General features: G+C 43.2%; 1 protein-coding gene across 1 annotated transcript in view; it reads left to right on the top strand.

The window, feature by feature from the left end:
* Window positions 1-21206, top strand: part of ADAMTS17 (ADAM metallopeptidase with thrombospondin type 1 motif 17) — a 386843-nt gene that overhangs the window by 281607 nt on the left and 84030 nt on the right. The window contains exons 16-17 of the mRNA XM_058294624.2: window positions 8699-8779; window positions 20872-21029. Of these exons, the coding sequence (XP_058150607.1) occupies window positions 8699-8779; window positions 20872-21029 (239 nt within the window). The remainder of the gene's footprint in view (window positions 1-8698; window positions 8780-20871; window positions 21030-21206) is intronic.

Raw genomic sequence — 21206 nt, forward strand, 5'->3', positions numbered from 1 at the left:
ACAGTTTGCAACTGCAGAAACCAGAGCCCTGAGCAGCTGAGCCAGGAGAGAAATAACCCCAGGAGAGATACAAGAAGTATCCCAGTCTACAGCTGAGATTGGAAGAAGCTGGGACCACAGAGCCTTAAGAGGAAGAGGAAGGCTGAACCCTTGCAGACATCACCCGTCATCTTGCTCAACCCATGGCAACAGACTTTGGGTGAGAAAGTACCTCTTATGGTACCTTGAGTTCTTCAGGTCCTTGTGACTGTAAGCTTCTACCCCAAATAACCCTTTTATAAAAGCCAACAGAGTTCTGGTACTTTGCATCCTCACCCCTTTGGCTGACTAATACATCTGGCTAGAATTTCCAATTAATTGTTTAATAGAATTGTCAAGAACAGACATCCTAATCTTATGGAAAAGCATTATGTGTTCCACCACTAAGTATAATACCAGCTGTGGAGTTTTTGTAGATGTCACTTATAAGGTTACAGGAGTTCCCTTCTATCCTAGGTTGTTTTGTTTTGTTTTTAATAAATTTTTTAACATGAAGGGTATTGGATTTTGTCAAATGCTTTTTCTGTTTGTATTCTAATGATCATTTCTTTATGGTCAAGAAGCTATTAGTGGGAAGGTACCTATGCAAAATGAAATACAGAACCTCCCCCCAAAAAAAAGATCTATAATATGGAAAATCTTTTAAAAGAAGCAATAAAAATATACAAAACAAAGCTATAGAACTAAGACTAAACAGATCTTATCGGTAATTATAAATCTATTAAAAATGAATTACATTTAGAATAGGCCATGTATTGGCTCCTCCTAGGTTATCCTGTAGTAATGAACATAAACAAGTTTATTCCTTGCTCATCTCTGGGTCATCTCTGGCTCTGCTTCTTCTGTGGCTTTTTGATTCTGAGATCCAATCCAAAGGTCCAGCACCCACGTGGAATTTGCTGTTCCCTTGGCAGAAGGTAGGAGGAGCACAATGAACCCTACAATGACTCTTTTTCTCTTTTTTTAAAAGATTTATTTATTTATTTATTTCTCTCCCACCCCACCCCCCCAGTTGTCTGTTCTCTGTGTCTATTTGCTGCGTCTTGTTTCTTTGTCCGCTTCTGTTGTTGTCAGCGGCACAGGAATCTGTGTCTCTTTTTGTTGCGTCATCTTGTTGTTTCAGCTCTCCATGTGTGCAGCACCATTCCTGGGCAGGCTGCACTTTCTTTCGTGCTGTGTGGCTATCCTTATGGGGCGCACTCCTTGCGCGTGGGGCTCCCCTACGCAGGGGTCACCCTTTTCTCGCATCAGCACTGTGCGTGGGCCAGCACTACACAGGGCAAGGAGGCCCGGGGTTTGAACCGCAGACCTCCCATGTGGTAGACGGACACCCTAACCACTGGACCAAGTCTGTTTCCCATACAATGACTCTTAAAGCTTCTGCTCAGACATGGCATTTGTCATTTTAGTGTATTGGTCACAGCAGTTTGTATGATCAAATCCAAAGTTGATGTGGCAAGGAAGGAATCTCACACAGAGGGAGGAACAAGTTACATGGCAACAGGAAGTATACAGAATCCCATTAAGGGAGGGTGATGGATGATTTGGAACAATAGTAGCTTATGCTACATATAAAAGGGATCTAAAATAGAGTGACATGGAAAAGAAAGTGCAAAAAAAAGGAAATGGAGGTTATGATTTTGATATCAGTATACAATTTTGAGCCCAGGACTCAAAGCATTAAATGATAAATATGTAATCCTCACAAACATCTTAATATTTGAGAATAGTTTTTCACAGAATAACATCCCTTCAAAATCCATATAGCGAAAATGGCATAAGATGTATGAAGTAGATAGAAAGTCTTTAGAAGTAGAAAACTAAATCACATTTCTTAGCCTATAGATCAACTGGACAAGTTAAACAGAGACATAGAAGGCCTAAATAGGATAATATAGGATGTTGGTTTAGTTATCAAGAATCAAATGCTACCCCTTGAAAACAGCAACTGCACCTTACTTTTCAAGCCAGTGAAATATTTACAAAAATTAATATATTCCAAAAATTAGAATAATTTTTAAAGTTTTGATAATCAGTAAAACCAATACCAACAAAACTATTAATATTACAAAATGAAAATTTATCATTTGAAAATGTAAAGGTCTCTTTTAAGTAACCCTAAGGTCAAAGAAGATATTGAAACTGAAATTTCAATGTCTATTAAACAGTATTATCAAAAATAAAAATTGGAATATGATTGATACAGCAAAATCAGTGCTTGGAGAAAACAAAATTATAGCCCTAAATGCTAGGATGAATAAAGAAAGATAATAAATTCATTACCTAACTAAAGAAGTCTCTTAAGGGAAACGGACTTTGCCCAGTGCTTAGGGCATCCGTCTACCACATGGGAGGTCCGCTGTTCAAACCCCGGGCTTCCTTGACCCGTGTGGAGCTGGCCCATGCACAGTGCTGATGCGCGCAAGGAGTGCCGTGCCACCCAGGGGTGTCCTCCCATAGGGGAGCCCCACGTGCAAGGAGTGTGCCCGTAAGGAGAGCCGCCCAGCGCGAAAGAAAGTGCAGCCTGCACAGGAATGGCGCCGCCCACACTTCCCGTGCCGCTTACGACAACAGAAGCGGACAAAGAAACAAGAGGCAGCAAATAGACACAGAGAACAGACAACCAGGAGAGGGGGGGTGAATTAAATAAATAAATCTTTAAAAAAAAAGAAGTCTCTTAAAAAATATAATGAATTAATTAGAAAACATGAGAATGATGGAACTAATAAGAAAATTCAAAAGCTCATTGTTGAAATAAATGACCAATGAAACAGTTTTGCTCTTCACTCATCTGATCAACAAAAAGGAGGTAGAAAAATTACAAATAGAAAAATAATAAAGAACAGGGAAATAAAGTACAAAAGAAATTAATGAACCATAACAGATTATTTTGTTCAACTCTGTAAATAAACTTGGAACCTGGTTGGGATAAGTGATTTAAAAATAAAATTTTACCTGCTAATCTAGGAAAAAATTGAAAATCAACTCAGCTAAATTATTATAGAAGAAGCATAGAAATGTTTAAGGAACTACTTCTTTGGAAACTGTGCCTTATGTCTCACTCCACTCTTACAGAAGAGATGATTTCAAGGCTATGTAGACTGACCCACAATAGAAAGTGAAGTGAAACTTCCACATACTTTTGACTGAAATGTTAACAATCTCAATACCAAAACCCAATCCAAACATTCTCAATACCAAAACCCAATCTGACAAAGAGAGCACACACACAAAAAAGACAATTATAGACTAATCTTACTAAAGAATAGTGATGCAAATGGTCCATATATAATATTAGCAAACAGAATTCATTGGCCTATTAAGATGATAATATATTGTGACCAAATCAGGGATGCGAAGATGGCTCAGTATTAGAATATGTACTTTTATAATGTTAACAGATCAAAAGTAATATGATATAATCATGTACTGAGATGCTAAAAAAACAAGTGAAATTCAACCTACATTCCTAATAATAGTCTTAATGTAATAGTAAGCGTGTTCTTTCTTAGTAGTTATATTATTTATAATATAAACTATATTATATATGAGATATTAGTCTACTGTATGTAAATATAAATAACCCTAAACCTCTAGTACATTCAAGAGAGAAACACTATAAGCATTTCTGTTAGAAATAAAATAAAGATGTATATTCTCCACACTAATATTTGTCATTTTTCTGGAGATACCAATGCAATTAGAAAAGAAAAATAAATAAGACCATAAGCTTTTGAAAGTAGTAAAATTGGGAAACAGACTTGGCCCAATGGATAGGGCATCTGCCTACCACATGGGAGGTCCATGTTTCAAACCCTGGGCCTCCTTGACCCGTGTGGAGCTGGCCCATGCAGTGCTTGATGTGCACAACGAGTGCCCTGCCACTCAGGAGTGTCCCTCACATAGGGGAGCCCCACACACAAGGAGAGCACCCCGTAAAGAGAGCTGCCCAGCACGAAAGGAAGTGCAACCTGCCCAAGAATGGCGCCACACACACAGAGAGCTGACACAACAAGAAGACACAACAAAAAGAAAAAGATTCCTGGTGCCGCTGATAAGGATAGAAGCAGTCACAGAAGAACACACAGCAAATGGACACAGAGAACAAGACAACTGGGGGAAGGGGGCAGGGGAAGGAGAGAGAAATAAATAAATTTTTGAAAGTAGTAAAATTACTTGTTATGGCATATATTATTATTATATATCTGGGAAATCCAATAGAATTGTCTTTAAAATTATGATAAATTTCAAGAGGATTCAACAAATTGGGTACAAAATTAATACACAAAAATTAATACCTCCTCTTTGTAAAAGTTAATAAACAATTAAAAAATAAATTGGAAGAAATGATCCAATTCATAACAGAAACAACCAAACTTAACTTACCATAAATTTTATAAGAACCATATTAAAGAGTTCCTTAAAGAACCCAAAAGAAAATTTGAACAAAATTAAATAATACTCTTATATATAAAGATTTTATATCATAAAGATATTAATTCTCCCTAAAATTATCTATATATCCAATAAAATTTAAAAGATTTTTGGACTGTGAAATCAATGTTAAATATTATATGAAAAATAAACAAAAAAAGATCAGCCAGGAAATTTCTTAAGAGTGATAAAAATGGTCTATTCCTACCAGATGTTAAAACATATTATAAAGCCACAATATTTGAAGCAAAATGGTACTACTTCAGTAAACATCTGAGATATTAGTGGAAAAGAAAAGAAGGTCCAGGAACAGACCCAGATATGTCCAGGATTTAATTAAGAAAAACTGGAGTATTCAATAAATAGTTTTGGGATACCCAGAGAGCCACAATGGAAAAAATGATATTGAATTTCTATCTTACCCCTTATACCAAAATGAATTCCAGATAAGGCCAAGATTTAAAGTTAAATATACTTTAAAAACCCACCTGAGAGTTTGTCTTCTGGAATTAAAGCTAAATAACTGAGTTACCTCCTGCTGTCCTGTATATGCTACACAGCACACCCTCTCAACCATTTTTGGTCCCAGAGAGGTAGGGTAGGTCCACAAGGATGCCCCACCCGAGAGCTGCCTCAGTGGGAATCTGAGGGGTGAAGTAGAGGCAGACACTCCTGGCAGCACCCCCACCAGGGCCCTGAGCCTCAGGCCAGCCAGGATTCCCAGCTCAGCCTGTCCCCTCAAGAGGGCAGACATGATCCTAGGTCAATGGAATTCCTAGTTTCCAGGAATTCAGGGATTCAAAAGCAATTCTATCTGGAGGAAAAATTCTCCCATGTAAAATTGTCAAAGATTAATATCAAACAATGAAATTATTAAGTTAACCAGACAATCGCTTTAGAACCCTAAAGTTGAATGTAAAATAACTGTGAATAAAATGTTTAAAGAAATGATGAATGCTGTCACAAAGATAAGCATGCACTGTCTGGGACATGAGGGGCCTTTCTGAGGTGATGGAAATGTTCTTTGATTACATGACTGTAGACGCTGGTCAAAGCATCAAATTGCACACTTAAAACTAGTGAATTTTATTGCATAGAAATTATACCTCAATGAAGGTGATGTAAAAAGAAGGCAAAGATGAACATTAAACAAGAGATTGTCAGAGGTGGACAGAGCAATTTTTTAAAAGACAGGACTTTGAGAATAAAAAAAGATTTGTTGAAATTATCAGTAGACAAACTAGCTAGCAGAGAGAGAAAAGAAAGCAGGAAATGTGAAAGAAGCAAAGAGATAACAGAACATTATATAGGGAAGCAGACTTGGCCCAGTGGATAGGGCGCCCGTCTACCACATAAGAGGTCCGTGGTTCAAACCTGGGGCCTCCTTGACCCGTGTGGAGCTGGCCTACATGCTGATACGTGCAAGGAGTGCTCTGCAATGCAGGGGCGCCCCCGGCATAGGGGTGCCCCCACCATGTAGGGGAGCCCCGTGCTCAAGGAGTGCGCCCCGTAAGGAGAGCTGCCCAGCACAAAAGAAAGCACAGCCTGCCCAAGAATGGCGCCGCACACAAGGAAAGCTGACACAACAAGATGATGCAACAAAAAGAAACACAGATTCCTGTGCCGCTGACAACAACAGAAGCGGACAAAAAGAAGAACACGCAGCAAATAGACACAGAGAACAGACAACTGGGGCAGGGGGGGAAGGGGATAGAAATAAATAAAATAAATCTTTAAAAAAAAAAAAAAAGAACATCACATACATCGATTAAGAATCCGGGAAAAAGAGCTTTGAAAGAATGGCGAGGAGGCAATATTCGAAGAGATTAAGGGCTGTGAATCTTATAGAGCTGATGAAAACCATGACTCCACTGATCTGATCCAGGAAGCACAATGAAATCCACACAGGATCGATCCAAAGACATCCATGCCTAAGGACAGTCTAATGAAACTGCAGAGCATCAAACCTCACAGCCAGAGAGATCACTTAAGAAAGAAGGATCAAATGCCACCTGCCTTCTCATCATCAATAAGGGAAGCCAGAAGACAGTGGATAAATAGCTTTCAAATGTTTAAGGAAAATAGCAATCAATTTAGAATCAAATGCCCAAGTAAACCATCTCTCACAAGTAAAAGTTTAAAAATAAGTTATTTATAAACACACACAGTGTTTACAACAACCAAGAGGATTCATTAAAGAGCTTTTAATGGATTTAAGGAAGAAGAAAATTCCCAAAAGTATGGTCTAATATATTGGAAAGAAAGGTGAGAGGGATAAGAAGATAAACATATATGTAAAGCTAGGTGAGATAGTCTTTGTGAAATAATAATATCTTTTTAAAAGACAAAACTAAGATTTAGAACCACCATGCCATTAAGTCTCAATGAGTGTGAATACAGTTAAACTACTCTGAAGGCTTGGTATTGTTTGGGAGAAAAACAATTTGATGATCTCAAGAGATTGAAAAATGCATTTGATTAATTGCAATACCTCTTCATGATAAAAACTCCTAGCAAACTAGGATAAAAGAGAACTTCCTTAACTTGATAAATATTGTCTATCAAATCACCATAGCAAATATCATTTCCACTGGAAAAACTCTGGAAGCATATCTGTTAACATATTAAGACAAGGATGACCACCATCTTATTTTGCTACAGTTTGGTTTTTGAAGTGCCAACCAGAATAGCAAAACAAGTAGAAAATTAAAGGCATAATGATTAGAAAGGAAAAAATAAAATGTCTGATTTGCAGATGATACAATTGGCTATATAGAACACCTGCCAACATATAGAAAGTATTAGAACTAATAAGTATGTTTAGCAAGGAGGTTGGTCCTCATATATATATTATACCTTTTATGATCAATACAATTTCTACTATATCCTTTTATAACACTTTAATTTTGTACTTTGGGCATAGATTGCCTAGCAAAATTCTAATTATTTAAAGGTGACTGATCTTTAAAAAGCAAGTGTAATGTCTCATTCACATAAAACAATGTATGCTTGTTTATATGCATAAAGAAATGTGGGAAAGCATGGTCACCAACGTGTTACTTTCTTAGGGGTAGTTTTCTTACTATCAGAGTTCATCAAATTGCACACTTACAACTGGTGAATTTCAGTGTATATAAATTATACCTCAGTAAAGCTGATGTAAAAAGAAAACAGGTGAACATGAAAGAAGAGATTGTCAAAAGTGAGCAAACCAATTTTTTTATAAAGATAGGACTCTTTAGAATTAGCGAAAGAATTTGTTGAAATAAAAATGTCTTTTGGTTTTGGTTTCCTTTTATGTTGTTTGAGTTTTATTAATAATCATGTACTGTTTTATAATAAAAATTAAGTTATTTTCTTGTAGGAAAATGAATAAATAAACACGTCAAAGTAGATATTTCCATAATCTCTTGGAGGTTGGGTCCCAAAATCTCTAATTTTTTTAAAGCTCTCCTGCTGATTCTGATGATTACATTTGGGAACCACAAGCATAGGATTCAAAATCTAATTTGAGAGCATCATCTAAAGTGATGCTGCAAGGACATAATTCCCTTGTCTCAATCCCAGACGAAAACCAAAACAAAATGTTGACCAGCCTGCTTTTTAGACTCTCACCATAACATCGGGTTCATTTATCAACAAAATTGCCCAATTAACCAAGAATCTGCCATTTGCTGGCTTCCTCCCTGGCCTCACTCATTTCCTCTCTTCATTGACCACCTGCTCTTCTGGGCACTGTGTGGGGTCATACAATGGACAGAGCAAGGCCTTGACCCCAGAGGGCCTCCTGCTACTTGGAAAATGTCAACAAAATGGGCAAAACACTGTGATAGTTGCAGAAACGTCCAAAGGGAAGTGGACATAGAAAACAAAGCAGTTTTGTCATAGGGCAAGTTGCTTAGCTTCTGCTGTCTTCTGTGAATATTCAGATATTCAAGTTCAAAATGCAGCAAAAAGCGAAGGAACCTCCAATAGATGAATGTGGCCAGGGGCTCCAGGGAGATGCCACAGAATTCCATACAAATAGTGCTCTCTGGAAGGTGGGTGGCCTGGAGGTTTGGGCAAAGAAGAGAAGTCTTCCTCATTAGTTAACTGTTTTGATTCCTCAGGGCTGTACCAGCCTGTAGTTTCTGAAACCACCATGGTGGGCATCATAAGGTACCTGCGTTAGCCTCTAATGGAGGGTGGAGGTATGGTTCACCTGTGTGTCATCTCGTTGCTACAGGTTACATTGAAGCTGCTATCATACCTGCTGGAGCTCGGAGGATCCGCGTGGTGGAGGATAAACCTGCCCACAGTTTTCTGGGTAAAACAAAAAATTTGGCCCACAATTTATTTTCTGAGAATTTACTTTGACCATTAGGCTGGGTAGTTTGGTTCTGCAGCCTACTCTCTCTCTCATTATCACTTATACCTGTGTCTTCATTGTGATTAACCACCCCCCCATAAGTACTCAGTGGACCAAGCAGTCTTGTCATATTTGGCTGAAGCACTGCCACCCCCAAGGTGAAGGGGTCGGGGGACACCACCAGATTTAGACAGGAAGGAAGGTGACAGAAAGTGAAGGTTCACTTCACCATCTGAAAAAATTGAGGAAGTGTGGTCCCCCAAAGTAACAGCAAGAGGTCTTAGCCTGAGCAGCCTTGTCCCATTGCCTCATCAGCAGGAAGCTCGTGTAAGCTGTTAGTGGCTCTGGGCAGGCCCCCTTAGCTGGAAAAAGAGCAACAGCCCTAAATCTAACAGAAACCCAGGAATAAATTGACTTTCATGAAGTCCTGTGCCCCCCCCCTCCCCCAAATTCCTGCTGGCCAACTCCATTGATTCCAGGCACAAGTGGTTATGTCTTTCTAGTCAAGAATTGGGTTCTATTCCAGACTGGTCTTCATTACCTTAGAACCATGCTTACAGCCTGAGAAGAATCATTCAATTAAATCCCTTCTTAGCCAAAGAAGGCCCTCTACGAGTAGCCCAAGCCCAACTACCAGCCTCCACATTGGCCCCAGCACATTCCAACCTGGTAGTCTAGCACCAGGTCAGCTGGAATGCTAGGCTGAATGCATAAGTGTTCTTTTTTTTAAGATTTATTTTTTATTTATTTCTCTCCCCTCCCCCTCCCCCCAGTTGTCTGTTCTCTGTGTCCATTCACTGTGTATTCTTCTGTGACCGCTTCTGTCCTTATCAGCAGCACAGGGAATCTGTGTTTCTTTTTGTTGCGTCATCTTGTTATGTCAGCTCTCCATGTGTGCAGCGCCGTTCTTGGACAGGCTGCATTTTTTTTCACACTGGGTGGCTCTCCTTACAGGGTGCACTCCTTGTGCATGGGGCTCCCCTACGCAGGAGACACCCCTGCGTGGCAGGGCACTCCTGGCACACATCAGCACTGTGCATGGGCCAGCTCCACACGGGTCAAGGAGGCCCAGGGTTTGAACAGTGGACCTCCCATGTGGTAGGTGGACGCCCTATCCATTGGGCCAAGTCTGCTTCCCCATAAGTGTTCTTCATTTAGGTACAAGAAGCAAACACTGCCATGCAGCCAGTGTACTGGGGCGGAACTTTCTCTGACCCTCATCCTATGTCCCTGTGTTAGACTAAGTTTCAAATTGGAGGTGGCTGATCTCCTAGACAGATGTCCCTCTCCTGAGCTTCTTTCATATTATAATCGCTCAGTCTATGTTGCAAGGTGCTATTTCAGATGGAAAAAAAAGAAAGTGTTATACACGATCTCTGGCTGGAAACTTAAGAAAGAAGTTGTTTGGCCTAAACTGAAATTATGCTTGTGGCAGTTTGAAGCTGCATGGACCCCAGAAGATCATGTCCTTAGAACAGATCCATTCCTGTGCATGTGACACTATTGTAGACAGGACCTTTTGATTCGATTCAGTTAAGGGACCTTTCCTTTCATTAGATAATTCAGTAGGGCATGACTCAGGATGGGTCTTAATCCTTTTACTGGAGTCCTTTGTAAATGGAGGAATAAAAGCTTCAGACATGGAAATAAAGCTACAGAGGCACAGAAACCCCGAGGGACTGAGAGAGAAGTCCTGGAAGCCAGAATCAGCAGAGCACAGAGGCATGGATAGAGGGCCCCAAGAGACTGAAAGAGACAAGGCCCAGAGGAGAGGGGAGAGATGAGCTGAGTGCCTGATCACTCACAGCCGAGTTTGGGGAGAATGTAAGCCTGGAAGAGAAGGCAGAGGCCAGCCGAGCTGCCATTGTGCCCTGCCATGTAACTGATAGCCCACAAGTGCAACTTGGTGAGAAAGCATCTCATGATGCTCTGATTTGGACACTTCCTTGGCCTCAGAACTGTAAGCTTGTGACCTAATTGATTCCCATCATAAAAGCCAACCCATTTCTGGTATATTGCTCCCAACAGCTTTTTGCAAACTAAAACAACCCTTGAAACACTTTGTTGCCATTTTTATCACTGATTTTTAAAAAATTTCCTCTGTCCATGTTCCTGCCTTCATATCCGAGTCTCTTCGTGCTTGAGAAACCCATAGTCTAACAAGATAGACACAAATCTCTGATAGTTGTGTTTACAGTGAAGACCACAGTCCCATTATTTAAGAGTTAGGAAACACTTAGAGCTGCTGAGATGCTCCTTGCACACCTGTCTTGGGAAAAAACAGGAGCAGGGGGAGCTCTTGTCTCCACCCCCTACATCAGTGCTTGCAGCACTGCCAGCTCCCTCCGTGTCCCTGTCTGTGCCCCAGGCAGCCTTGCCACCCTTCCACAATGTTCTTACTTTACTGCCTCCCTCTCTGCCTCCCTGGGGATGTGAGCACCCAGCCTGGCACTCTCCTCCCTAGCTCGTCCAGCCCTCACTCTACAAATAGAGCAACGCTTACAAATGCTTTGTAAGACAGGGCCTTGTGCTGCTTCTGACACCTTCTCCCAGGTGACAGCCTCTGTGAAGTCATCAAAGAGCTTACCTCTTCCTCCCAACCCCCCACCCACCCATAGGAAATTGGGACAACTCACCAGCATTTGATTAGAAGCCTTACCTGCTAGGGCCACACACAAAAATTGCCCTTCCCAACTAATACACTGACCCTCCCCAACATTGGAGTGATGTTTCTCTTCCCAGGAGCACTGGACCTCTGTGGGACACTAAGGGAGCCTTTGATTCCTTGTCTTACTAAAAAATCATAATCCCAGTATTCCAAGACCTGGCTCAATTCTATGTTCAAATTTTTGGTTGCAAGTGTCCCTGCAAATAAGTCCCTTGGCTTCTAATCTGGCTTATGTGAGTCCCCAGAATCATTCATCCATCTAACCCCATCCTCAGGTAGCTGGCTAGAATGGGAGTGTCATGTCCACTTTTCTATGGCAGTGTAAGAATGGCAAAGGATGTTGTAATCCTTTAGCTCACTCTTCATCCTGTAATTCCTCTAGTAAAGACAAACTTTTCACTGAAACTCATTTTCGGGCCAATCAAGCAATAGTGGATGGAGTCTAGAGGAACTACCTTTCATGATGATCTCTTTGGACTCTGAAGCCTAACGGCCACCAAGCAAATAATAACAATAACATCAATATGAATAGCTCCCAGTCATTGAGTCCTGCTATGTTTAGAGAGCTTATCTCAAATCCTCCCTCCCCAAATGTACTCCAGAGTATCATTTCACAGAAGAGGAGACTGAAACTCCAAGTGGTTATGTAGCATGCCCAAGTTCCTCAACGTTGGTGAGTACTGACCCAGATTCCAAATCTGATCTGCTTCAGTCCACAGACATTGCTCCAAGGTGTCTAATGCCAGCCAAAGATTGACTGGTGGAGAAGAATTTTCATTGGAGAACACTTGGTTAAACCTGCCCAATGGTGCTACAGAATTATGTGAACTTCAGAGAAGCTAACCCCAGGAGTTGGCTGAATGTCTCAGGATGACCTGTCAGCTCTTCAGGAGCACTGAACCTCCGTAGGAGGCTCAGAAAGCCTTCATCCCTTTATATTATCCAAAACTGATAATCTCTGGATTTCAGGGCCTGGCATGTGGACCTACGGCAAGCCTGAAGGTGGTCCATGCTTGTGATGTTTCTGAAGTTAGTTCAAACAGGGCTCGTTTCCACTCAGGGCTGGGTGCTTTGGACGCCAACCGCATGTAACTTTGAATTACTCTCACATTTGCTGGGAGTAGTTCCTGAAGAATTTCTCCCATCTACCTTCAGCCTACGCTGGCTGGCTGGCTTTCTGCTCAAAACCACCTGGAACAGGAAATGCCTTTGCAGTTTGTATCCATAGCTGAGAACCGAACTGGCAGAATTCCGAGTGGAAATAAAAGGGGCTGGCTCCATGCCAGGATGAGAAGCAGGTTGACTTTGGGTCAGGTCTCCCTGTTGAATGCAGGAAGGAGAGGCCAGCAGAAGAATCCCCTCCACTGCACAGCTCTATCCAGGGGAGGGCAGGCGGCAGGTCACACCTCTCACAGCTGCCTCCAGACAGCTGGAAAGGAGCTGCCCCCACACACACCAGGAACATCCCCTACTCATTCTCTGGAATGACTCGCAGTCTTCTCCCACAGTGCCTGGAATTCCAGGGAGGGCCTGTAAATATCTGTAAGAAAGAAGAAGGGTCAGGATGGAAAGAGGCATTAAGCACGTGGTCTTAACTTCCAGGCCATTTTTCTGAGGCCATTCAGCCATAATATCAAAGGAACACATTTATCCATTCTCCCTGGATGGCCATGCAAGAGTTTCTCACTGACAATATATTGAGAGACTTCTAATGGCTCCTAAGCAAAATGCACAGAAGAAAGCACTATTATATTTTCCACACTGCTTTAAAATATCAGACCTCTGGCCCAGAACCAGCAAGTAAAAAATCTCCCCAGCAAATGAGAACTTCAGGCATCTCAGACAGGATCAAGTTGCCCAAAACTCCCTTCATTCTTACCTCTGTCATTTGCCTGTAAAATCAAAGCCTTTGTGATCATGTTAGTAGCCCCTGTTGAGTCCTTCCTGTGTCTAAAACTCTAATTTCAAATACAAACCCATTAAACTCATAATACTTATAGATGAAGGGAGTGTAAATGTACTCATTGATGCCCTAGGTTTAACAGGATCAAGAACATGTGAAGTCCTGAACTTAATTCATTGGGGGACAGGGAGACTGGGGATGGGAGGAACTTCCCTGAAGAAAAAAGAGTACAACGTACATGCAGGGCATTGGAAAGGACTCATTCATGTTCACTGGCTCCTGGCAAACCTTCCCCATGGAGCTTCACTGAAGACGTGAAGGCAGGGGAGTTGGAGGGATCCCCACAGGTGCGGCAGAATGGAGGAGGAGATGATCACCTCTTGCTCAAACCTCGGGAGGTAATGAGAACCCCCAAGATGCTTTTTCACTGGATTCCACATTGAGCCTATTCATTCTTTGTTAAAAATGATCATGCCTCAACAGACTCTCTGAGGCTGAAGTCTCACCCTTCTGAAGGAACATAAGACACCATCATTCTGCAGGATCTTCACTTTTTCTGCATGGACCTTGGCAACCCACGCATTTTGAATCTTGCTGATGAAATCCATCACACCAAAGAGAATAGTGCTCACAGAAAATCCCGGTGCCTTTTGGAACTGCTGGCCTCCTCCCTTTAACTCTGTGACTTCCTCCCACTGCAAAACCCATAAACGGAAGAGTGTGGAGCACGGTGGTTGAGCACTTGCTTCACATATATGAGGTCCTGGGTTCAATCCCCAGTGCCTCCTAAAACATGCACACACATAAACACACTATTCTAAGGAAAGGGTCTTAGAGAGTGGGCCAAGTGTCAGTGGTAAAGTCTGGAAGCTCACAGCCCTGTTAAGATGCCTGCATGCAATACTTGGGCACACAAAGTTAGTTCTTTCTGGGCCCTGAGAACTGCCCCACGTGAAGTAATGGGAGTATGAGCACCAGCTCCATAGATTCAGATCAGGACCTCTGGGGCTAAGACAGCTTCTTGAGAAATCAGAGTGCTCAGCAGTGGCTGTGCAGCTTGAGAAAGTCCATTGTGCTCATCTCTTCCCAATTCTGCATTCAGTGATGTCCTGTTGATAACCTACAGAGGGCCGGGAGGACAGTATTTCTACCTGCAACATCAGTAAGTGCTATAAATCAGGGCTTGTCCTCCCCAGAACTGGTCTCTATGGTCCTGCGTGTACCTCCCCACTCAGCCTCTAACCTTGTTCTGCCTTCCTAACTTCCCAACCCCCTTTCTTTGACCACTGCAAGTGATTCCTCCATGGCCTCCCCCAACCCAGTCAGCAGACCCTCTCCAGATAGTTCTCCTCCGTCTTCTCCTCTCCACATCCCCTTCAGACAAGAAAGATCCTGGCCAGGGTTCTGAGGGAGGCCAGCCCCCAATCCCATGCTGGCTCTATAGCTGTCTTCTGAAGTCCTTGCTGCTGAATCTTACCCCTCTTAGCTAGTTCTTCTGTCTCTCTGAGGCCAGCAGGCTGCATTTCCCACCCTGGACCCCACCTGTAGTTTCTGTGGACGAGTTATAATCATCTCCAGCTGTGCCCTCCTGCACTTTTCCAGTCCTTCCCACTCTTGACCTACCAGATGTTTGACTTTAGGCTTGGAGGTGGAATCATTTTCAGTTTATAATTCTGTATGTCACTTTAAAGCATCATGCAGAAAGGACCAGGGAATTCTATCAACAAGGCAGGGCGAGAAAGAGCCTCCTCACTGGGAGCATTCACGTCTGGGACTGGAGGCAGTTTAAGGAGTGGAGAGAGTATAGCAAAAACTTAAGTGGGCCCTAAGCTTCTGTTGATAAGGATCCTGGGGAGTGATTTCCTGGGATCTATAATAGTATTTTCCTTCCCCACTTACATCATTAATATTTAGGGAAAAAAATGCCTAAAATCACATGGGAAAGCCAGACCCAGTTCTCAGCTGTTGACCATTGGCGTCAAGCACTACTGAATCCAGGGGCTTAAAATTGTGTCATGAGAAACAGTCTCTATCTTGGCAATACTGTTATCTCTGAGCTAACTTTACTCTGGGGACCTCTTCCCATGTCCTGGCAGATCTAGGCTTACATCAAGTCCTGGCATCTCAGAAAGAAGAAAGCTGCTTCTTCCCAAGGTGAACCAAAGTCTTGGAGTTGACTCTCACAGTCTAGGGTTGGCTTATGGGTGGAATTAGTTATATGCTCCATGTGACTGGAGAAAGAACCTATCCCCACAGGAAAAATTAGGATGCCATTACTCGAAGGGGAAATGATGCTGGGCAGCTATACACTAGATGTTCACAGTAACTATGAAATGGGAAAAAGATAAGGGCCTTAAAGTCTAAACTCAAGGCGCCAGTCCAGGGCATGGAATGTGGGAGACAGCCAGTGGATGTGGGGGACATTCATGGAGGTAGGAGATGACCATTGGATGTGGGTGACAATTATTGGATATGAGTGATGGTCAGTGCATGTGGAAGAGGGTCAGCAGTTGTAGGTGACTGTCAGTGGACATGGAAAATGGTCAGTGGATGTGGGGGATGGCTGGTGGATGTGGTAGACAGTCAGTGAATAGGTGGTGGTTAGTGGATCAGGGTGTCAATCACTGGAGGCAGGTGGTGGTCAATGGATATGGTAGATGGTCAGTGCATGTGGTAGATAGTCAAAGGATGTCAGTGGTGGCCAGTGGATGTCAGTGACAGTGGACTTGGGAAATGGTCAGTGAATCTTGGTGGTGGTCAATGGGTGTGAGTGACAGTGGATGTGGGTAGGCAGAGATGAGGAGGGCAGCCGCCCAAGCCTCTGGACTTTCTATGGGAATGTGGTTCTGTGAGGTGGCCCAAGCATGATTGTGGTCAGTGTAGAGCTTTATAGGGACTGTTTACTTGCTCATCTCTCTGACTCCAAGTTACTGGAGATGTCAACATGCCTGTGTCCTAATAATAACAGCAATAATAATAAGCTTCTTCCTCCTTAATAAGCCTCTTCCTCCTTCTCCACAGAGTGGCCACTCTCCCATCTCTCTTCCTTTTCATAGCCAAACTTCTGAAAAATATGTTCCATCCCGTCCACTCACTTCTCCCCCACAGTACAGTGCTTTCCTCTCCCAACCATGCTGCCATGGAAACCGATCTTGGCAAGTTCAACCATGTCCAGGAAGGGTCAGGAGCAACACACAAGCCTCCACACTGGCAAACTGCCTCTTCTACTCCTCTTCTTCCAAGCTGAGCATAAAGGCTGCCTCTTTCAGGTAGCCTTCACCACCCCCCTCCCCTTCCCACCTCACGGACCCCAGACTTGCCTAATAATGGAACTTAACAAACTGTATCATGTGTATGTGTTTTCTTGTCTGTCCTCCTTCTAAACCATTAGCTCCCTGAGGGCCGAAGCTGTGCCTTTAACCCTGGACCCTTGTGGGTTGTGCAGGCCACACACGTTGGAGGCCCTCAGAGAAGGGTGAGGGGATGGGTGAGGGGATGATTTTGCTGCTCCATACCCATTGCCATCTTGTTTTTCCTGGGCACCTGTTTTATCTGCCTTCTGCTTCCCACCAGCCTGCCCTGGTTCCTCAACCCAAATATATGTGTGCAAGAAGCAATATCCCAAATCTAAGAGGAGTGCAATGCGTAACTGTACACCTCACAACTGGATTCACCAGTGGTTCACATAACCAAAGATAGTCTGGTGCTTAGTTCACTGGGTGCTTAGGAAAGCTGTGAGGTTTGTTATCGTCATCAAGGTACGTGGAATCTGAGACCCTTTAGCAGTTAGAGCCTGGAATTTGTTCTCTTTGAGAACATGTCTTACATGTTCACATTTTGACATTTCTCACAAAAATCTAGATTGATGCAATAACCTAAAGACCTTGGGAATTAGAAATTGGTGGAGTAGTAATAGTGCTAGACTTGGTCTGTTTAGGTTCAGGGCTCCACTCTATGACTTCATTGTTGTGTGACTTTAGGCAAGTTACTTAACTTCTCTGTGCCCCCATTTGCTCATCGGTGAAATGAGGAAAATAATCCTTGACCTTTGGGGTTGTTGGAAGATTTAATGGGTAAAAGCCTTATGAAGGCCCTAAACCAGAAAAAGTGCTCCTTAAATGGTGGTTTGCAGGTGGTGGTAGAGAGAGAGGAAAAAGGAGAAGCAATTATGGGCATCCTACACCATGGTCACCTGCTTGAAGTAGCCAGGAAATTTCAAGAGTGGGCAGAAATAGTTGAAAGGAAACACATTCAAGTCCAAGTGATTGAGCTTTCTCTAGAGTCCTGTAATTCTCAACCACTCATTATACACAACTAGCTTGGATTTGAAAACCACTTTGGAAGTCCCCCTGGTAGAAAGTAACCCTTGCAGCTTCTCAGTTTCTCTTGGCAGTTCCCATAAGCATGGAGTCCCAAGTACACAGCTCGTCTGGGTTTTCCAGGAGAGCCGGGCTGGGCAGGACCAAGCCCTAGGACCCCAGTGTCCCAGAGACTGGATGCCAGGGACCACCTGCATCTACACAGCTGGCTCTGGAATGACCAAGATGGAGCCACTGGGTCTTAACCCCAACCAGGTGCTGACAAATTCATTGTCAACCTAACCCCTTTTTGTTTTCAACTCTCATTCAAAAATCTGTGTTAAATGTTTCTGGTGTCAGTAAGCAGAGATTAGGAAGTAAACGGGATAGAATCTGATATCATCAGTTATGGACTGAGAGTCGTCCTAAGGTAATTTAGAGCAGTTTGGGGACATTGGAGGCCTCCAGCTACACATACAGAGTGAGGGTATGGGCTGAGGGTGCCCTGGGAGCTTCATTTCATATGAAATGACATCAAGACTTGCTATCACCTCTTGTTATTTGCCACCTTCTCCTAAATGCTAGAGTAATATCCAGTTAGTTAACTTTTCCTAAAAAAAAAAAAAAAATCAAATTTCACTACATAATGTTCTCCCTGAAAACAGCAGGGATTCACAACCTATATGAGGAGACTATAGAAGGTCCTGGTGACCTGGTGAACACTCCAAATAAAAAAATAGACACAAAGCTTGTATGGAAAGTCAAGTGTTTGCTCACAGCCAGACAGCAAAATGGTGACCCAACACCCATTTGTGCCTAGCGCAGGCATGAGCACGCACCCACAGCCCACAGAGCTCAGCGTGATGGGTCAACCCACCACACCAGGGCCCCCAGCGCCTACCTTTGCTTGCATTTTGAAGCACAGCTATTTCACAGAATGGCGGTGGTTTCTTGAAGGAACGTCCACGGGAGTAACATGGGCGTGTTAACTCCTCAAGAGCTCTTCGAGGTAAGCTGCCTTCCTTAAAAGGCTGCAGCTAGGCAATGCAAGTGAATTGGTGTTTGCTCGGGCAGCAAAGCATGTTTTGTAGACTTGGACACATTAAAATAGAATCAAGACAACTCCAAGTCCTGAAAATGTCCCCATATCACACTGCTACTTCCTTCTCCCTGCCCTCAGCAATTCACATGGCCATTGTGTCCACATCAATAATACAGTTTCTCCCATTGCTAGAGTCACAATAATTCTATAGTAGAATACCAATAAGTCCACTCTAATCCATATTTTATTCCTCTGTCCTGAGGACCCTGGGATGGTGATGCCTATTCCGCCTCTAACTCAAGAGGAGGGTTAGATCCCACATGCACTGAATGGACTGGGAGAGAGTATAAACTACAATGTAAACTATAATCCATGCTGTGTACCATTGCTCCAAAATGTATTCATCGAATGCAATGAATGTGCCATGCTGATGAAAGAACTTGGTGATATGGGAGGAGCGGGGGTGGGGAGTGGAGGTATATGGGATCCTCTTATTTTTTTTTTCTTTCTTTTTTTTTTTAAATGTTACATTCAAAAAATATAAGAGGTCCCCATATACTCCCCACCCCCCTCACCCCACTCCTCCCACATCAACAACCTCTTTCATCATTGTGGGACATTCATTGCATTTGGCGAATACATTTTGGAGCACTGCTGGACCACATGGATAATGGTTTACATTGTAGTTTACACTCTCCTCCTGTTCATCCAATGGACCATGGTAGAACATACATTGTCCAGCATCTGTCCCTGCAGTGCCACCTAGGACAACTCCAAGTCTTGAAAATGCGCCCACATCATATCTCTTCTTCCCTCTCCCTACCCTCAGCAGCTACTGTGGCCACTTTCTCTACATCAATGCTACAATTTCTTCCATTACTAATCACAATAGTTCCATAGCAGAATATCAGTAAATCTACTCTAATCCATACTCTATTCCTCCATCCTGTGGACCCTGGGATGGTTATGTCAACTCCACCTCTATATTGAGAGGGGGCTTAGATTCCACATGGATGATGGATGCAGTTTTTCTGCTTGCAGTTGTAGGCATTCTTGGCTCCCTGGTGTGGTGGTTGACCTTCTTCACCTCCTGTTAGCGTGGGACATGACTCCTGGGGATGAGCCTCCCTGGCACCCAGTGATTACTACCAAGCACCAGCTGATGATGTAACTAGAAAAAGACCTTGAATAAAAGGGTCAACTCAGACCAGCAAAATATCTCAGCCTACATGTAATATCAGGTGTTAAAAACTGCTTTTTGACCTTGGATAAAAGGGGGAAATGGAGAGAACAAATGAGTTGATATGGCTATGAGTCTCCAAAAAAGAGTCAGAAGGTCATCAGAGAGGTCACACTTATGCTCGCCTCAGCAGGGTCCAAGAGACAGCCAAAGTAGATAGAAGCCCAGGTACTGGTTCTCCTGAGGGCTGCAGAGACCCACAGGTTCTATGGTCATGGCAGATGGCTCTGGAGTTCAGTGCCATGTCAGTTGGCCCTACTTTGGAGTTTGTGTTCCTGAGTGTGATGGAGTTGGACTCAGATGTGACCTTTCTACACATGCCTCTTCTGTCACTTTTACTGGACCTGTGGTTAGCACTAGGGTTGGCGTATACTGAGGAGACCTGAATCTCTGGACTGTCCATGTTACAGCCAGGCCTTAAGCCTCAACAGACTTGCAACTCTTATATTTTTTAAGGTAACATTTTGTATGATCTATGTATCTTTAAAAACAATTTTTAATCTATTTTTTTAAAAAATAGAATCAATTCATCAGGCAGAAAATCATCTCTCTAAGTGTAGCAAAATGTCATTGGGCTGTGGACATTTGGGCCCTCTGTCCCTTCACCTCCCCTCATACAACGTGAATTGATTCTGAGACAAGAGGCCCACACTAGAAGGTGCCATAGTCACAGCAGTGCCCCGTGGAGGATTCCTATGGGTTTTGAGCCATTTCCTCCTCATTAGCCAGGCTCCTGTGCTCAGTACATAGGAAGTTCACCCTCCCTCAAGTTAGACCGGCCTCCTCTCCAGTGTAGATGACACCTCTGAACCACCACTTGGGCCCCTGGATTCTCTTTAGAGGCAAGCCGCTTTCCCCCACACCAGCCCTGATTGCACTGTGTTTGGTTTTCTTTCTAGCTCTCAAAGACTCCAGCAAGAGATCCATCAACAGTGACTGGAAGATTGAGCTCCCCGGGGAGTTTCAGATCGCAGGCACGACCTTCCGCTATGTTAGAAGGGGTCTCTGGGAGAAAATTTCTGCCAAGGGACCAACCAAAATACCGCTGCATTTGATGGTAACATACTGGGCTTCTTCGTTTGTCTCAAGGGTGATGGACCGCAGAGGCCTCCCGGCTTCCCTGGGCCCTCGGGGAGGGGGAAAGAGCACATTTCAGCTCCTTGTCTTTCATGAGAGCCTGCTTACCACCAAGTCCCACCCTTCATCTTTCCTGACGTAATTTCTTTCGCTGCAT

The sequence above is a fragment of the Dasypus novemcinctus genome, chromosome 3, assembly GCF_030445035.2.
Source record: "Dasypus novemcinctus isolate mDasNov1 chromosome 3, mDasNov1.1.hap2, whole genome shotgun sequence".
NCBI lineage: Eukaryota > Metazoa > Chordata > Mammalia > Cingulata > Dasypodidae > Dasypus > Dasypus novemcinctus.